This window comes from Scomber japonicus, chromosome 4 (genome assembly GCF_027409825.1).
Source record: "Scomber japonicus isolate fScoJap1 chromosome 4, fScoJap1.pri, whole genome shotgun sequence".
NCBI classification, from domain to species: Eukaryota; Metazoa; Chordata; class Actinopteri; order Scombriformes; family Scombridae; genus Scomber; species Scomber japonicus.
This window is the reverse complement of record NC_070581.1, coordinates 24,318,061-24,337,229: the sequence shown is the minus strand read 5'-3', so window position 1 is coordinate 24,337,229 and position 19,169 is coordinate 24,318,061. Positions and strand designations below refer to the sequence as shown.

The window sequence follows — 19,169 nt, the reverse complement described above, 5'->3', positions numbered from 1 at the left end:
AATTCTCCTTAACACCTGAATGATCCATACAAACTGTGCAGTAAAGTGATCTGAACCACTATGTATAAACCCTATAAGAAGTTAGAATGGTCTTAAACTTCTTGATGAATTTATGTGTCAAAAAATCATAGTAAGAGGAACATTTTATTGGCCTAAAGGAGGTAAAAGAAACTGTGAGAGAAGTCCAAGTATGATTCCTTACTGCTGACTGCAGTGTTGTAAAATTTAAATTGTAAAGGACAACTAACACTTTTACTCCAAAATTCCCTGAATCAGCCAAAAGCAGGCCTCTAAAAGTTATATGTGCTGTATTATCACAGCTTCATAAATCAAAGTTTATACTGTCAAGTTAATGTATCTAGAATTTCTGTTTTCTTATTCATAGTTACCCTTTATATAATAAAACATTATTGCACTTTTTTACCATTTATATAGTTAAGTATGAACATTTGATTGCATTCATGCTGAATCCATCATGTTGATAATTCAATAGTTTTCATACTGTGTGGGTATTGCAGGTATTTGGAAGGACATTATCGACTCACGATACATTTTCAAAATATCCTGTCCTTGTTGGGAGGTGCATTATTCTAAGAAGTAGAGCAAAATTATGCTACTCCTAGGCTTTTGCTGCACACAATTTTATTGATTGGTTTCATACATAGAGTACTGTCGAGATAAGTAATTTCAGCTACATTCTTCAGTTATTGCTGCTGCAAAAGTTGTTACCATGGTTGCATACATAAGCTGTTATTAAAAATGGTGATGTAATAGCTATGAAAATATGAATTTACATGCATCAAAATATGGTACACACTCACAGATGTTGATGAATGAAGGGCAATGCCTAAGCACGATCTTAAACTGTGTTGCTTTCATTCAAAAATTGACAGCAAATTATGTAATACAGTATACAGAACATGTGGTTAAAGAGGTAATTATCCATATGATTCTTTGAATTGCTAAATGTACTGTATTACAGAAAGCCACATAGCATGTAAGTCTGAGTTTAGGTTAATTGCAACTGCCCTACATTACCAACACAGCTATTGTTTTGGATAAGATGCCAAATCTGAATTAAATTAAATTAGCAGAAATATTTATTTACTGGTGACTAATAAGTTCATTTTTTTGTCATAAGAGACACTAGGCAACCTCTTTTGGCCTTGTCAGACTTATGAAAATGATTTTTCTTCTTCATGGTGTTTTTAAATAAAAATTTTACTGATTCAATGTGTGAGAATTGTATTCATTGGCTTTTTTGTTTTCTTGTAATAACAGAGCAAGGGATTACTGGGAGTACATACAGTCTTGATCATAAGAAAAACACCTGATCTTTATTGTTGCTGTGGACAGGTTTTTATTCATGCAGTGCTTGTAGTAAAATTAAGAAAGCATCATCAGTCTGTGTATAGATGTAGTACTTTGGTAGGATAGCTATATAAATTGCATTTAATGTGTAAAACGTGTGTCAAATTAACATTTTTTTACTACACAAAACACAAAGAAAGTTGTTAATAATTACAAAAGCTATACATAATAATAAAGACTTATGTTTGTGTTACACTGCAAGCTGTGTTCAGAAATCACCTTTGACTATAACACAGATTACAGCAATCAATCGGCTGAATTTGATGTCAGCTGTGACCAAAATCGATCCCGTCTCTGCAGACTGTCTATCAAAGATCGAGGTGACGGTTCATGGTGTGTCTTTGCCAATAATCCAGTTGATCCATTTGACATAGTTGCTCACTTTGGTGTAGACTCCAGGGAAGTATGGGTTGGCGCAGCTGATACCCCAGGAGACAATTCCCTCAAACCTACCGTTGCAGATAAGGGGACCACCTGAGTCACCCTGTGGAAGACAAACGAGACATTATGAACAAACATGTGATCTAAGGGAATATTAAAGGATAGGTTCACATTTTTTCCCGACCTTAAAGCACAACTCACATGCCCATATTTACATTGACAGTTATTGGTTGCTGTAATTATTCCTCCTTTCCATACTGGCTGTGAAGAGTTTCCCTTACTAAAGCAATTTTAATGTAAGAGATAGGGGCCTAAATCCACAGTCCCCCTTTTGTGCAGTTTGGAAAATACCCTGCTGAAGCCTGAGGGGATTTATTCTTGATTAAAACTTGTTCATACAACGTTATTTTTAGATCAATTGTACACTCCATCAGAACTACTTGTCAGATGGTCAGATAGCTACAGAAACCCTTCCCGCCAACGCCTTTCTGGCCTAAGATTAGGGGTGGGGTTGTGTATAGCCATTTTTGTCACTTTCGGAAATGCGAGATAACAATTACTGTACTGTGTTTCACTGAAGATGGATTTATGATCTTCCAGGCCGCAAGTAGGCGTTCACGTGTTCATATGGCCAGCAAGCATGCTACCCATAACACCCTTTCCTGAGACATTTACTTGCATCTTCAGAGAACCTTATAATCCACTTTAAGTCACTTGTCACGTGAACAACTGCCTTGCAGGAGACTGTCTGAAGCCGTTCACCAGTGTCAGAGTGTTTAAATGATCGCAGGTGTAGCTGTTTGGAAGGACTATGAGCATTTTTTGGTTTACGATTTGGTCTGAAAATAATGTATGAACTAGTTCTAAACCAACCCTCAGGCTTAAGCGGTCTGAATTAATCTAATTAAATGGGTACCTTCCAAAGTTACAGTCTTTTTTTGTACAACCTTGGAGGATACCCACTTAATTAGACTAATTCAGACGATGGAAGACACATTTGTGAGTGGGGACTGTTGATTTTGTCCCTTTTGGACCCGACTTTAGATGGAATCTATGGAGTAAGATAACTTTTTTTCCCTTGTGTGCACAAGTTATTGGTCTATGTTAAGATGTTATTGGCACAAAATCCATATGAGGGGTGTACACAATTAAAAAAATCTTTCAAGACTCTGCAGGCTCTGAAGGAATCGCTTTAGAAAGGGATCTCATCATGACCAGTATGGATAAGAGACATTAAACGTTGTATTAAGACCAACAATTAAAGCGACCAGTAATGATTTGAATCTACATATGGGCATGTAAGTATTATTGTGAACCTATCCTTCAATATTATGTCCTATACATAATAACTAAACATATGTACTATACTACAGATCATTGTTTGGTAGTAATTAAAACACTACTCAATGCACAGAGCAAAACAAAATTTAAATATTCTCTGTACCTGGCAGGAATCTTTGCCACCCATCCGAGATCCAGCACACAGCATGTTTGAAGTGATCCTGCCCCAGTAGTAATAGGTGCAGTAAGGTATAAGTCTCACATCCACTGCCCGTAACACAGGGGAGAGGTAGTAACTGTAAATCTGTGTCACACCCCAGCCGCTCACTGTGCAGACGTCATCACGAAGTGGAGGGGTGTTGTTGTCAGGCAGCTCGGCTGGCTGGACGTTGGCATTCAGCTGTGCCGGCCTGCTCAGCTGTAACAAAGCAAAGAGTGAAGACTGCATGTATGTGTGCAGAGCTCCATGTACCAGAACTTTTATTTTGAGCTACTGCTTTGTTTTGTTTTTTTACTTTTTTTGTTGTTGCTTACCTTGATGAGCATGATGTCATTGTTGAAAGTCTTGTAGCTAAAGTTATGCACATATATCTTTGAGACATTAAAGGCCTGTTCAAATCCTTCTTTTGTGGCCAGACTGTGTTCACTTAACACCACCCTCATCAGAGTGCTCCTGAGGGCCAAAACAGAGATTCTGTGTTTCAGAATTTACACTTTAACTGTAAAATATAGAAAAATGATTTAATGTGTCATCTGAAACAAACAGCATTCTGTCGTCATGTATAATAATCTTGTTTCCTCTCATCATTATGTACCTTGTCTGGTAGTATCTGCTATCAGTACTTACGGTCTCCAGCAGTGGGCAGCAGACACCACCCACTGAGGGTGCACCAGGGTTCCTCCACAGTAGTGTTGACCAGTCTCGGACTGAAGGGATGCCTGATATTTGATAGAGTAAGGCCGGACCTCCTGACCCCCAATGATCCTCGCTGCAAATGTCTCTGTTGACAGGGAGAGTAGGCTGCATGTCAGACATGTGGAAAACTCTCAGTTCTTTGAATTGACAGAAAAATGTCAAATTTAATATTCTGTGGCCTACCAAAGAGGAAAGTGGGACAAATCAGCATGTGTATTAGATACATATATTCACTTTGAATGGGTCAAAAATTGCTATTGCTATAAGTTATTATTGTGTTAATGCATTTATTAAAGTCACTTTCAACATGGTTTGACATTTTGAGTGATGGATTTATTATGCACCCAGGAATTAAAATGTTGAGGACTGAACAGAACTTACTCTTCAGTGAGAAAGCCAAGAGTAGCAGTAAAGTAGATCTTCCCAGTGGAGCTGTAAGTAGAGCCATGTTTTTACTCATCACCTGTAATGCAGAAACATGAATTTAGCAGCTTCAACTTATATGGCACAAAGACTTTATATAGTGTCTGAAATGTCAGATGTCTGATTGTAGATTATTATTTGTTTATTTTTGATTTTTCTGTCAGTTACTTAAGTTTAAGTAACTAATGGCAAAAAGTTTTAGTTTTTTTAGTTAATGTGATAAATGTAAATGTCTAAATCCTATTAGTGGTTGGTAATAGTCCACTAATAAAATATATTTCATTATGATTATCTGCTATCAACGTTCATGTTGGAATGCAGGTAAATTAATATACTAATAATATTATATTTGTAATAGTATGTAGAGTATAGAATAGAGTTTAAAGCATCATCATACCCTGAAATCTAATGAGACGACTGAATCTTAATTATAGAATATTAACGTAACTTCTACTCACCTGTACACCCAAACACAGAATCCTTCAGAGTATCTCCAACTGGTCTGACGAATGCTCTCCTGTTTTCTTTTATAGTGTAACTGTATCCTTGTTCAAATCTATGTATTATCCTTTGGTCTTGTTTTGTGCTGTGACCATCTCTCACGCTTCAACAATGAAGCTGACCTACTACATGACAAAGCTATGGTGTTCCCTTGTATCATGTCTGTTTTCAAGCTTTAGTTTTCTGCTCTCACCTTGGGATATGAAGGTATTTGGGATGGGTTACTGTGTCATCACCAAAGTTACAGACAGAATAAATGTCTGAATTTTTTCTGTTGCATTTGAACTGGAAAGCTTTAGCCTGAGACAAATAGAAATCTTTTTTTTAAGGTAAGCTTGAAGATGGTGTTTAATATGTATATAATATGTTTTGTCTTGAGCTTGGACTTAGGAACAGCTGAGCCCTACTACTCAAACAATGATATCCCTAATTAGGTCAAAAAATACCTTTAGCTAAAACATGCGATAAAATGACACCATCATCAACATAAAGAGATGTGTATGGAACTCACTCCGCAAACCCATCAGAAACCCCCATACCTTCAAATCACTCTTAAAAACACACCTTTTTAAACTGGCTTTTAACCTGTAAACTGTTCTTTTATCCTCTTTTCATTTTTTCTTTTTAACCTTCTACATTGTTTACTCCACTTTGTTCCATATTTTTTGTGTTCTCTGTAAAGCGTCTTTGAGCACTTGTAAAAGCGCGTTATAAATAAAATGTATTATTATTATTATAATTATTATGTGAAAAAATGAATGAAAAGATGTTTAGTTTGGTCTAATCTGAGGGAAGCGATTGCACATTTTGTAACATCAAAAGCCAAAGTGCCACATGAACTTTAACAGAATTTATAAAAGAATAAATAATATGAATTGAAATGTGAGGTCAAAATGCCAATGTAATTTGAGTTTCATATTTTCCATGTAGGAACTATTTTGTTACTTTGGGACTGACATTTTGGCAGCCTGTGTCCTATCCAGAGCTTTCAACACTGCAATAACAACCTCACCAACCCTGTTTCTTCTTAATGATGATTCCCTACTGCAGCTACCGGTCCCCCAGCACAGACTGCTTGTAGCTGACTTACAGCGGAAAATAAATCTGTGCTCTCCCACACTTCCCACTTTTTAGAACATAGTACATATTGCTATTCATTAAAAACATCCTGTGGCAGGTTACAGGGAGAACAGACTCGTATCATAAGGGTATGATCGAATAATTGATTTACTTTTTGAGCTCTGATGTGACTATATCTTTCCTTACTTATTCAGGTAGATGTGTTTCTATGTTTTTATAACTGACCTGTACCCTTAACATATATAAAATCTTGTCTTGGTATTTTTGTATCATCATCTGCCTTGTTTGCTCAATACAGAAATGTGTTAATTGTTGTTATTTCTAAATCTATTCAATTGCATTAATTCAAATACAGATTATTTAAATGTATTCCAATAATCACAGCCTTATATTTTCCATTTAAATATTACTAAATGCTTCCCTTTTACTTCTAATTCCTCTAGATCTTCTATAATATGGAAGTAATAACTGGTTGATTTAATAACCCACTGAACTCCCAGCAGGTTTCAGATCTGAGACCAGAAAACAAAGCAAACTATAGGCTGTGTATCTGATTTCACTAATGTGTTTGTAACGTAAGTATCGTATAACACAGAGAGTAACACATACACACACAGTCACACTACACATACCGAATGTGCAACAGAAAATCTGATTTTTGTTCAAACTTTCTTGTTCTCATATAATATGAGCTGCATGTAGCCGTAGACTCTGTTCAATCTCAGCCTTCATATACCAACTAAATCTTGTATATAGAGAGTATGATATATAGTATGATATATAGTCCATTCTGAGTTCAAGCTGCTTCCCCTAGGGCGGCGCTATAAAGTACATGTGGCAAGCTTATTATTCCAAATGCAATTTCCATGGTCTACAAACTATGGAAAGCTAGATGAAAGGGAGGTGAAGCTAAGAGCATTATAAATGGGCTGGAATTGGTGCTTTCTGCCTAATACCTGATATGCATGCATATGTGTGGAGGTTGTGTCCATCTCCTGGACATATGTCTATGTGTAATGGAATGAATGTGTTTATTTTATGTACTCTATGTGTTTTATATATTATTCTTACGAGTGAGACCAAAGACAATTTTCACGCAGGACATGACAATAAAGTATTTCTTTAGTACTGAGTAGGATAAAAACTTTCAATTTAGCCTCTAATACTTGATCACCTTCTTATTCTTCTTTTACCTAATTTTTAATCATATGCCTGATTTAAATCACAGCGTGGGAAATGTTACACTGCAGGTCATTCCTCTGGTTCGGTTCATTATGATAGCCTGACAGGCTGAGTAAGGTCATCAAAACACATGAGCATTCATTTCTTTCAGGGGTCAGTTTGGATATGTCATCCTTCTAGTGTGTCTTTTCCCAGAGTATATCTACAGGGAGGGGACCAACCTGAATCACCTCAATTGGGTCGTCCTTTATGTGGAAGAGCACTAAGTATACTAACCTTCAGGCTCAGCTCCCCCCCATCATTCACCATACAGCCACCCTGCGTCATGAGCAAGCAACACTCACATCACCAGTCCACCTGTTGTTTTCACACTTTATCAAACAGTTCTTAAAAAGTACTTCAGTATGTCTGAGAGTAACATAGATTCAGACTGCCATAAGTTTTCTTGGGGGAGGCTGAGTAGTGTGAGTAAACCATCCAGTCCCCTTTTTTTCTAGAACCTCAGGGTGACGTTCATCCAGAAGCTGTTCGTAAGTTCAAACCTTGAACAGTAAGACATTTATTAAGTGGATATTCACACATTGCTAGATTAAACACAAGCTAGTAATCACGCATTAGTTCTTTCTAAATATTACCAATAACTATCAGGGGTAACTGTTATTTGTAAATGAAGGCATTTATCCAACCAATAAGGTTTAATAAGGAAGTCACAGCTGAGTCACGTTGAAGAGGTGATGATACTGATACTGGCACGGATAAGGCATCAGTGTCACTCCAGTCTAGAGTCTGTAAACCAAGATTATCTCAGGATCTTCACGTCTCCATTTCAGCTAAACGTTTTGTTGCAGATTCATAAATTATTAATTTTTTCTTATGTCTGTAATTAAAAAACAATCCTGAAAGCCTTCAAGCTTTGTTTATAATCTTTTAACAGAAGTAAGATGAGTGGAGAAACGCTTGTATTAAAACAAAGATGACACTTCAGGAATAAAAGCATTACCATTTGTGATATACAGTTGACTTTTCATTCCAGGGCCAGACAGATGAATGTGAGAACGGGTAGCTGGCTGCCATGTGCAATGATGACAGCGCTTGGACTCACGAGTGTGTCATGCGGAAAAAAGGCAGTGGTCAGCACTCAGGGGATGAGAGAGGTACCAAGAGCCTGACTAGCTATCAGTAGCTGAGAGGGCAAGAGAGAGGGCTATTAGCTAGCTGAGGTCAGGAACTCCACAGAGGGTTGGAAGCAGTGATGAGACTTGTCGGAGCTGTGCTCTATTTTTAATGACACCCAGACCCAGAATAGATGTGGAGCAGTACTGGCTTGACCTGGTCGGATGCAAAAGCTGCTACTTGTCATTAGTCAAAACCCTCATTAATCCTTTTATTGGGGAAATCAATGAGAGGAGACGAAACAATGATGAAGAGCTGCAAAGGACCCTTTACTGTATCTTCTTTCATTTTGGGTGACAGCAACCCATTTGATCCATATTAGGAGCTTCAATCCCAAGCTCAATTATGTCATATATTTGACACAGCTTACAGGGCTAGAACATCAGAGTAGATGTTTCAATTACATGATAAAACTCTGCAGGTGGTTCTGATTCACAGGTTGGTGACGCCTCAATAAACGCAGTAACCCCTCACCTCTTACGTGACAGTCGAAGTGGAAACAATAAACTGAGTGATTAGATAAACAATGACCAAGGAGGTGAGGTTGAGTAGGTCATGGAAGAGGTGAGACATGGGGCCGTGCGGCTGAAGCTTCAATTATATATCGGTCCAGGACAAGCTGGTGACCATGGAAACGGAAATGGAAACTATAAGAAACCTGAGAATGCAGGTGCAATGCCTTCCCATTAAGATTAGACAAGTAGCGCACAGGTGAAGTCTCTCTCTCTCTGCGTTTGACTGTTGATTGTCTCACTATGGACCTGCCATCTTTATTGCTTTGTATAATATTGGAAGTTCTGGCTGTAAATGGTAAGTAAGTTTCTTTTTACCTTCAATGTATTAATTCATGTATGCATGAAAGAGATTTAAGTGAAGTTACACCTCTGGGAGACAATGGCTGTATTGGTGACAGGAAAGTTAGGATGCATGAAAAACAACATATTAATAGCTATAAATTGAATGTGTATTTACATGGGGTGAATGTGTAGTTAATATGCTAGTTGTAGTCTTTCCATCAATTTTTAAAAACATCCCTTTTAGCTGCACTCTGTGGGGCTTTCAGTCTTGATTCTCCTCTAAAATGGTTTTTGAGAGAAACGTTGTATTTCTGACTCAAAGCCATTTTCATCTTGTCACAACTTTGCTGCTTGAAATCAAGAATCACGCAAACGGCTAAATTAAGATAAGATAAGATAAGATGAGATAAGATAAGATAAGATAAGATAAGATAAGATAAGATAAGATAAGATAAGATAAGATAAGATAAGATAAGATAAGATAAGCCTTTATTGACATAGCAGTACAGTGGGAAAATAATAATAAAAGTAGCAGCATAAGGGAGAAAGTGATGATATACATGTATGCAGTGTTCCTGGGATATTTATGCATATTTTACTCAAAATGAAGTGAGTATATTTCAGATGTAAAATGGGCACATCATAATTGTGTTGGGATATTTGTAAGATCTGGCTTGGTTCATCTTTTCTATATACTGTACATACACAAGATTACATTTTATTAAAGCTGCTGATTTTTTTTGTTTTAAAAGTTATATATTTTCAACTTTGATATAATCAGTTACACAGTGAATATTCCTGTAACAGTTACTGATAAATACAGAGATAGCCTTTTGAAAGGAAAAGTTCAACGAAAGTGTGTTTGTTCGCAAAAAAGAATTTGAAACCTCGGTGTGAAACAACAGGTGAAAGCAAACATCAAAATAACAATAAGTGACTGTGGCCAACGCCCCCTTTTGTGCCTGGTAATTATGTCACAAAGATGAAACGTGAAAGGAGACTCCAATAGATGTCTTTAGGAGGTCTACAGGAGGTCCGACACTGAAAAGAAGTTCACTAGAGACATCGCTGGAGGCTATTTATGATTCTGTGATGAGCGGCTGGACTTCAAAAATACTCAACATGAACAACAGAATGAGTCTCAGTTTTCTTTAAATAAGTGTAAATTATTGCCTGTATTTCCTATTTTAATCTTAATTTGAAAACATATGCAGAATATTGAAAAACTAGCTTTACAGTAAATGACATGCATGACTTTGCAGCACTGTACAGTTTTGCTTGTATGAACAAAGCAAAACTAACTAAAACTAAAGTGAATTGCAGATAAAATCAGCTTAGTTTTAGTTTTCTTTTCATTGTCTCCATGGCGACTGTATAGTGTTCAGAGATAACGGGCTAGTACCAAACACAGTGTCAGCATTATTTCATCCTTTACAGCTTCTACTAATCAAGGCTTTCCTCCTAATACCTAAAACACTAAAAACTAAAAAAGACTAAAACTAAATAAAAACTCAACTAAAACTACTTCATCACATGTTAAACTAACTAAAACTAAACTGAAACTAAAAAAGCAAACTGACAAACTAAATAGAAATAAAAACTAATGAAAATTTCGAAACTATAATAACCCTGGTAGGAACAATAACACTTTGTTTTTGATGCTCGGTGCAACCAATTCAGGAGTTTGTGAGAAGACATCCTTGTAAATGCAGATCAACAGCTTCAGTAGTAATAGAGAACACTGGTTTAGAGAGGACCGGGTCAATTACAACACAATCAAAATCACACATAGTGTATAAAAGCATTAAAGCAGGGGTGTCAAACATGCGGCCCGCAGGCCAGAACCGGCCCGCCAACGGGTGCAGTCCGGCCCACTTTCCTTCCTGTGTTCTTTTCCTTCCTTCCATCTTTCCTTCCTACCTTCCTTTCATTCTTTCTTTGTTCCTTCCTACCTTCCTTCTATCCTTCCTTCCATCTGTCCTTCTTCCCTTGCTTCCTTCTGTCCTTCCTTCCATCTGTCTTTCCTACCTTTCTTCCCTCCTTCCTTTTGCCTGTCTTTCCTTCCTTCCTTCCTTCCTTCCTTCCTTCCTTCCTTCCTTCCATCTGTCCTTCCTACCTTTCTTCCCTCCTTCCTTTTGCCTGTCCTACCTTCCTTCCTTCCTTCCTTCCTACCTTTCTTCCCTCCTTCCTTTTGCCTCTTTCCTTCCTCCCTTCCTTCCTACCTTTCTTCCCTCTTTCCTTTTGCCTGTCTTTCCTTCCTTCCCTTCTTATTTCCTTCATTGCTTCCTTCCTTCCTTCCTTCCTTCCTTCCTTCCTTCCCTCCATCTTTTTAATGATACGGCCCACATGAGTGTCGGAGGAGTTTACCTTTAGAGCAGTCTTTGTTTTGTACACTTTCTGTAATTAATCATCTAAGCAGACAAAATCTTCTAAATCAAATGATCCATGGTCTAATTTATGATAATTTAGGGGTCTTTGATGTGAAAAAATTTGAGTACCACTTCCTTATTTAATCTTATGCATTTTATTTTGTACTTTTCATCTCACATGACACACAGAAGGAGATCCTTTGTTAAAGGTTCAATTGCAAGGCCTTACATAATGCTCTCCAATGCACCTGTATGTATGTGTGTGTGTGTGTGTGTGTGTGTGTCTTCACACACACACCCGATCCATGCATTGTATACGGTAGCGATACCATTTTGCTCTTGACACGCACCACTACTGCTAATTATAGCCTGGGATCAATATCTAAGACAGTAATGAGACAGTATTGCTTCATCCCTCAACCTGAAACGGCTTTCTGTCTCTAAGATTAATATTCAAGTATTCACAATGTAGAAAAACTGAAATTATTATGAGAATTGCTTTTTTTGGTATCAACAGCAATCTCAACTTGATTTCTTCGGTTGCAGAGAAATATGCAGAGTCATGAAAAATGGTAAAAGTGAAAACAGCAACAACTCTAAAACAGCTCCAATGCACTTTTTTTTAGTAAATATGTTTTTGTTTTTTTAATTTATTTACCTTTCTTGGGATACTTTATCTCCTTTACAAATGAGACGTAGCCAAAATCAAATTCAGGTTTAAAGGATAAGGAAATGTTCAAGTCTGTCTTAAAACAACAGTCAGGTGCCCATATTTTTATTTTTGTATTTATTTATATAATACATATGATACTTAAGTAAGGTTAGTCTTTTTTGGTATAAATTGAAGCCTCATGTAAGTTCAGATCAGCTTTGGAGCAATTGCCTACATTGAAGATGCAACCAGAAGACAAGTTTAAATGGCCAGTATGAGTAGAACTAGCCCTTTAAACCCCCTTTAAAATACAGCACAGGTATTAACACATTTCCCTCTGACAAAGAAAAAAACAAAAGAAAAATGGAAGGATATTATTTCTAAATCTTTCCAAAACTCTCAAAGAACCCTAACCCTATACAAGTACAGTTCTCGTCTTATCCTTAAATATCGGTCTATCCAAAGCAAAGACAGCTTGCAAGTTCTTCTAATCTTTTGAAGGGGCTGATCATATGCATCTCTATTGATTCTCTTAAGATATTTCCAACCTCTCAATTTGGTTTAATCCTTGTTAAACATAACTGACTCCTAATGGACTCCATATGAGAATATCTATACCACCATATTGAGTAGAAATCCAAATTAAGTTAGCACACTGACTGTACAAAACAAACTGTGTTCAACATCAGACGGCCTGACTCATCCTCACTGTGAATCAATGTACATCAGGGATAAGATTGTTTTTCATTGATCTGCAAAGCCAGAAGCAGCTGTGCAGTGAAGTGCTCCAGTGTTTTCTTTATGACTTATGTATTGTTCTTGCTGACGCTGCAACTGCATTAGTAACCTTACAACTGTGTTAGCTTTAAAAAAAAAAAAACTGTGATGGACTGATGTGTATGTGTTTCATCTTTATTTCCCTCTTTGTGTGTCACAGGTCAAGATGTGGCACAGGGACGTATTGTTGGAGGATACGCTCCAGTTCCACATTCAATCAAGTACATTGTGTCAATACAGTCGACAGAGCGTCAGCACTTCTGCGGGGGATCCTTGATAAATAAGTACTGGGTAATCACAGCAGCACACTGTAATATTGGGTGAGCTTTTTGTTTTTTTTATTTAACCCTTTCATGCATGAATTATTATAACCGCAGTCAGGATGTGTTTTTATTTCTCTTTAAGCACAAAAAAAAGAAAAGGTCTTATTCATCAAATAATATTACTTATTTACTGGAGGTCTTAATAACTTTATAACAAAAAGTCAGTTACAAGTTGCTAGAAAATAGTCCTGTGAGTAAAACATGATAAATGCTGGAATAAAATTTGGGTAGGAGTACATGTAAGACAATTTAAAGAGGCCAAAAAAAATCAACAAAAATAATAAAGCCAATTAACAGTTTCATTCAATCATGATAAGCGAGGCAGGAAGAAAACAGCTGTTTGAATAGCTGTCCACTGTAGTGACCACTATGCGTGAAAGGGTTAATTCCCTTCTAACGGCTATAATAGTTGCAGAAACCCAGTCAGAAAACACAAACTTCATAAAGAGGTAAACTAAGCCCAGATCACATTATAGTGTATCCTGATTAGATTTCTATTATATACTGTATGAAGACCTCCACGTGACTGCTCCGGTTAAAAATGTGGATTTCATTATAGGATTTCATATCCAGTATTTTTCGAGCCATATCAGATTTTGTGAGCTATCAAGACGGAGAGAAAGCACATGAAAGTGATGCCAGTAACAATGGAGCTCTTTCTTACAGCAATCTGACACAAGCGTGCCACAAAGTGTGTCGTCAGTGCCTTCCAGGCTCACTGACAATACACTTTCCCAAAAATCATAAAAAGAAAATGGGTTGGCTGGTAAGGAAGCAATACTTTTAATCTTATCTCTAAGGTTACAACATCAGGAAAGTTGTATTATTGTTTTAGGTAACTTCCATATCTGTCGGGAAAAACCCATATTGGATTCACGGAAATGTTGAGTCAGTATTGTTTCCCCATTCACTTACGATAATGGTTATAAAGCAGTAGAGATACACAAGTTTTCCATTTACAATTGAGTGGGTGGGTTTGGAAAATACATTGACAAAAACACAATGTCCTGATAGCTGATATGTAGACATTTTCAGTATTCTGAAAGCAAAAGCGTCTTCTTAAGCAGTGAAATTACTTTTTGGCATTAAAGTCTTGTGTGGCACTCATCCTCATCCTTTCCCAAACTTATTTACTAAACACCACACCATCGATCGACTCCAGCTGGCCAACACGACATATGGAATTGGCAGCCAAAACATGCAGGAACAGTGTGAGCTGCCTAAAACTACCATCTTGTTAAAATCAAAGTGTCTGACCACACTGCTAGATTCAGACTGATAATCCTCCTCTGAACTAGAAGGGAGGTTTCCTTTGAATATTTTTCTGACAGACTCCCAAATGTTTTTTTTAAGTCTAATGCACAGAATATTTTCACTTGAGTGCAAAAGATTTGTTCATTTTGGGGTTTTTTACACAATTCTATGATTGACGTTGCTAGGTAACCGTTCCCCTGTACCATAATTCATTTAAACATGCCACACCTCAAATTCTGTACACTAGTTGGAATTATCTGTCATTTGTGTAATCAATATCCATTGTACAATTGATAATAATAATAATAATAATAATAATAATAATAACTTTATTTTGTATAGCGCCTTTCATGAAACTCAAGGTCGCTTCACAATAACAAGAACACAGACAAAAACACACATTTAGCCGGCAAAAGCCTGCAGGAACAAGTGCCTTTTCAACATTGATTTAAAAGAGCCCAGAGTTGGTGCTTGGCGAATGTTAGGAGGGAGCGATTTCCACAGTGTAGGAGCTACCACACTGAAGGCCCTGCTCCCAAAGGTTTGCCTTCTGGTGCAGGGAATGGACAGGATGCCCAAGTCGGCGGAGCACAGGTCCCGTGAAGGGTGGTAAACATGGAGGAGGTCCATTAAGTACTGGGGTGCAACGGCATGAAGAGATTTATAGGTGAGGTGAGGAAGTTTGAAGGATGCGGAACTTAATTGGAAGCCAGTGCAGCTGTTTGATATCTGTGTCCAGCCTCTATAGCAGGGATGTCAAACATGCGGCCCGTGGGCCAGATCCGGCCCGCCGAGGGGTCTGATCCGGCCCACTTTCCTTATTCCTCCCTCCCTTACATCTTCCCTTCCTTCCTTTCTGTCTTCTTTTTCTTCCTTCCTTTCTTCCTTCTACCTGTCCTTCCTCCCTTTCTTCCTTTCTTCCTTCCTTCCTTCCTTCCATCCATCTTTTTAATGATCCGGCCCACGTGAGATTAAATTGGGCCCTTGAATGAAAATGAGTTTGACACACATGCTCTATAGGGTAATCAAAGCTTTACTGTACTGTCATTGTTTGCAGTAGAGGAAAGCTGGTTTGAAAGTAACACAATGAGCAACAAGGAGATTTTCCCCAAGCTGATGAATGTCCAACTGCATCAGCACAAACAGCACACAACACTTACCAGAAACAAACTGGTAAAAATGTACCACTCACACGGCACACATCCTGAAGTTTCCCATCTCAAGCTTTTTCAGTATAGGAGGAAGTCAGGTTTCACTGTCAGGAGTCATTGTTAGGATGATAGTAACAGCTGCTTTTTTCTCTCCTGCCGCTAATGCTGTCACACTGTGTGTGTCACAGCAGACTCTACTCTCATCAAACCACTGCAGCTACACTTTCCCCAGACAAGGATGAGAAATGTCTTATGTGTCAGGAGACATTCAGCTCATCCATGCCTGAGGAAGTGTGGATGCAGTTAATGTCTCTTTTTTTCTGCGCTGGTCTGAGACATACTGTATGAGTGTGCAGACCGCTGTATCAGTCACACCTGTAAAAGAGAATTGACATAATATGTTTGCAATTACATATTAACAATGACAGTGATGGACTTACTCATGTCCCACCCGTGTGATACTTTTGTCCCGACTGAAGACATTGAAAGTAACAATGCACTACTTCTGTTCAAAGTCAAATTATTCTGAAGTTGTTCCACATTTGTACAAAGTAGCACCTGCTATTGATAGACCACACACTTGACTCATCATAATTTCTTGTGAATCTTTTTTTTTATGTCTGCAGGATACACAAAATGATTATAGTGGCAGGAGACTACTCCCTCACCATCTACGAGGGGACAGAGCAAGAAATCCTGCCCCAGCTTTTGGTGCCCCACCCTGACTACAACAGCACCACCAACAACAGTGACATTATGCTGATAAAGGTAGAGTGTGCAGAGTGAAGCAATGACAATGACTGGGTGGAGTAATGTGAAATTCGATGTATAGCCATGAAAATGAGCAGCATTCATGGTGCCTAGAGGATGAATCCTGATGACTTTAAACCCCAGCTAGCACCACCAGCATGTTAAAGTTTTCATATATCCTTTGACATATCTATACATCTGCAATATGGATTGGCACAAATTTTGGTACCAACATTCTTGGTCTCCAAAGGATGAATTCTATTGACTTGGCTGATTTTCGGACTTTTCCTCCAGCACTACTACTATGGTGCTTTTCCACTACACAGTTCCAGCACGACTCGACTCGTTTTTTTTGTGTTTCCACTAGGGCTAGTACCTGGTACCTGGTACTTTTTTTAGTACCTGCTCTGCTGAGGTTCCAAGCGAGCCGAGCCGATACTAAATGTGATGTCAACAGACTGCCAGCCGCTGATTGGTCAGAAGAGTTGTCGCTGGAAGAGTCATGATCAAACCTGCCATTTTTAAATACCGGCAACAGCGTTACAGCCATACGGCTCAATTTTCTTGCTTTGTGTGTGACAGAAAGCCACATACAGCAGCAAGTACACCACTGCCTCCATGTCCTCCATTGTTTATGTGTTTGTGTCGTGTATAAAACAAAGTCACAGCAGTTTCGCGCAGCCGTTTCAATGACGACCCCGCCCACGTTGAGTAGGTACCTTTTTGTAATGGAAAAGGTCATTCCTGGAACCGTGTCGAGTTGAGCCGAGCCGAGTCGAGCCGAGTAGTGCTGGAACTGTGTAGTGGAAAAGCGCCACTAGTGGACATTTTAGTTTTTTAATGAAATGTCTCCACTGTTGGTTGAATGGACACTAATCTGTTTCATACATACAAGTCCTCCTCAGTATGAACTCTAAATACTTTAGTTATTACATCAGCCATGGCCGTACTTTGTGTTTAGTGCTAATAAGCAAATGTTAAAATGCTAACACACTAAACTAAGGTGAACATGGTTAACATTATACCTACTAAAAATCAGCGTGATAGCATCGTCATTGGAGCATTTAACTCAAAGGACCACTGTGCCTAATTACAGCCTCACTGAGCCACTTGCATAGCTTGAGAAATGATTGGTCCTCTTCTGTTTACTGATCACATTGTCTGCTATCTTTCCAGCTGAGGGCCCCGATCTATCTGAACAGCTATGTTTCCATCGCTCTGCTGCCCCGACACGGCGCCTCCATAGCGGAGGGCAGGATGTGTAGAGTGTCAGGCTGGGGATTCACCAGTCCCAGCGGAGGCCAGATCCCCTCCACCCTCCGCACTGTCCAACTCCCCATCGTCTCCATAGAGAAGTGTAACAGCAGCGAGTCCTTCAATGGCCTCATCACAGAGAACATGCTCTGTGCTGGTTTCACCATTGGTGGGAAAGATGCCTGTCAGGTAAGAGGACCTCAGTCTTTTCCTTATTGTACAGCTGACTTTTTTCAGTAACAGTCTGCAAAAACGGCCAAAGTCTGACTCAGGTACCTACTGTATATATCTGTACATGTAGATATATGCCTTTTGCCTTTTCTAGTTATGAAATCATTCACTTGAATTGAAGTAAATTTGTTCTTAGACACTTTGTTTTATATTTCTACTCCTGCATTTACATTTCTTTTACATTTTCCTTTTTTTATTTTTATTTTTTTAATGCATTCAGTAAATACATCAACTAAAATACTGTATTTTTGAAGTACTTTTACTTTGAGAGTCTCTATGCAACTTTATGTTTATACTCCTAAATACTGTATACTGTAAAATTTTAAATGTGTTACTTGTAATGGAATATTTTTACATTGCTGTATGGGTACTTTGGACTAAGTAAAGTATCTGAGTGCTTCGTTCATCATTGCTTTACCATAGTACGAGTCCTTAGGATGTTTTTTTTCTGCTGTTTTAGGGGGACTCTGGAGGTCCACTTGTATGTGAAGGCCGTGTCTATGGCTTGGTGTCCTGGGGGAAAGGCTGTGGTGATGCCCAGTTTCCTGGAGTCTACACTGCTGTGTCCAATTACCGCAGGTGGATAGACAACACCATATTTAGCTACTACAGCAGGTGTAAAAAACATTAGAAAACAAGATTTAAAAAATACTCAGTGGAGACTTTAGGTTCTTCATTTCAGTGTCATCTATTATGTTCTTTTTTATCATATTATGTTTCATTTGTGCAAATTTGATTATATATAAATGTGTTAAAGGAGTAGCTCATCATTTTTGAAAATACCACTCATATATTTATGTTAAGTTTAGCTTAGCGTAAATGCTGGGAGCTTTGTGAAAACAGCTAACCTGGCTCTGTCCAAATGTAACACAATTTGCCTACCAGCTAAATTTGCAGTTTAAAAGTTAAATGTTGCATTTTTATCTGCATAAATAACACATTTAATGGACAGATATATAAAAGTCATATTGATCTTCTCATCTAACCCTTGGCAGGAAAGCAAATAAAGGGCATTTTCCAAAATGTCAAACTATTCCTTAAGTTTTCAGGCTTGAATATTTATCATGTCAATTATTGATCAGTTTAAAACATTAAAAATTATAATACACAAACACCTTCTAGCAAAATAGGACATACTGACCACATTTCTACAACATCAAGATTGAGGTGCCATATCACTGCTGAGGATTATATTGGAGGTGACTCACAAACATTATTACAACCACATCACAAATAATATGATTCAATGCCCATGTACAGATACAACTGCACAATGTCATGCAACCAAGTAAAAAAGCCCTGC

General features: G+C 38.0%; 2 protein-coding genes across 2 annotated transcripts; one reads left to right on the top strand and one right to left on the bottom strand.

The window, feature by feature from the left end:
- Positions 1 to 1,699: 1,699 nt before the first annotated feature.
- Positions 1,700 to 4,397, bottom strand: LOC128357629 (anionic trypsin-2). The gene is made up of 5 exons (XM_053317996.1): positions 4,331 to 4,397; positions 3,881 to 4,034; positions 3,568 to 3,706; positions 3,197 to 3,451; positions 1,700 to 1,855 (listed from the first exon to the last, which is right to left on the bottom strand). Exons 1-5 carry the CDS (start codon positions 4,395 to 4,397, stop codon positions 1,700 to 1,702), a joined length of 771 nt encoding a protein of 256 aa, XP_053173971.1.
- A 4,666-nt stretch (positions 4,398 to 9,063) lies between these two features.
- On the top strand, positions 9,064 to 18,497 carry zmp:0000001088 (trypsin-3). The gene is made up of 5 exons (XM_053318210.1): positions 9,064 to 9,118; positions 13,064 to 13,223; positions 16,258 to 16,399; positions 17,558 to 17,824; positions 18,327 to 18,497. The coding sequence occupies exons 1-5, from the start codon at positions 9,064 to 9,066 to the stop codon at positions 18,495 to 18,497; spliced, it is 795 nt and encodes a 264-aa protein (XP_053174185.1).
- Positions 18,498 to 19,169: the final 672 nt, after the last annotated feature.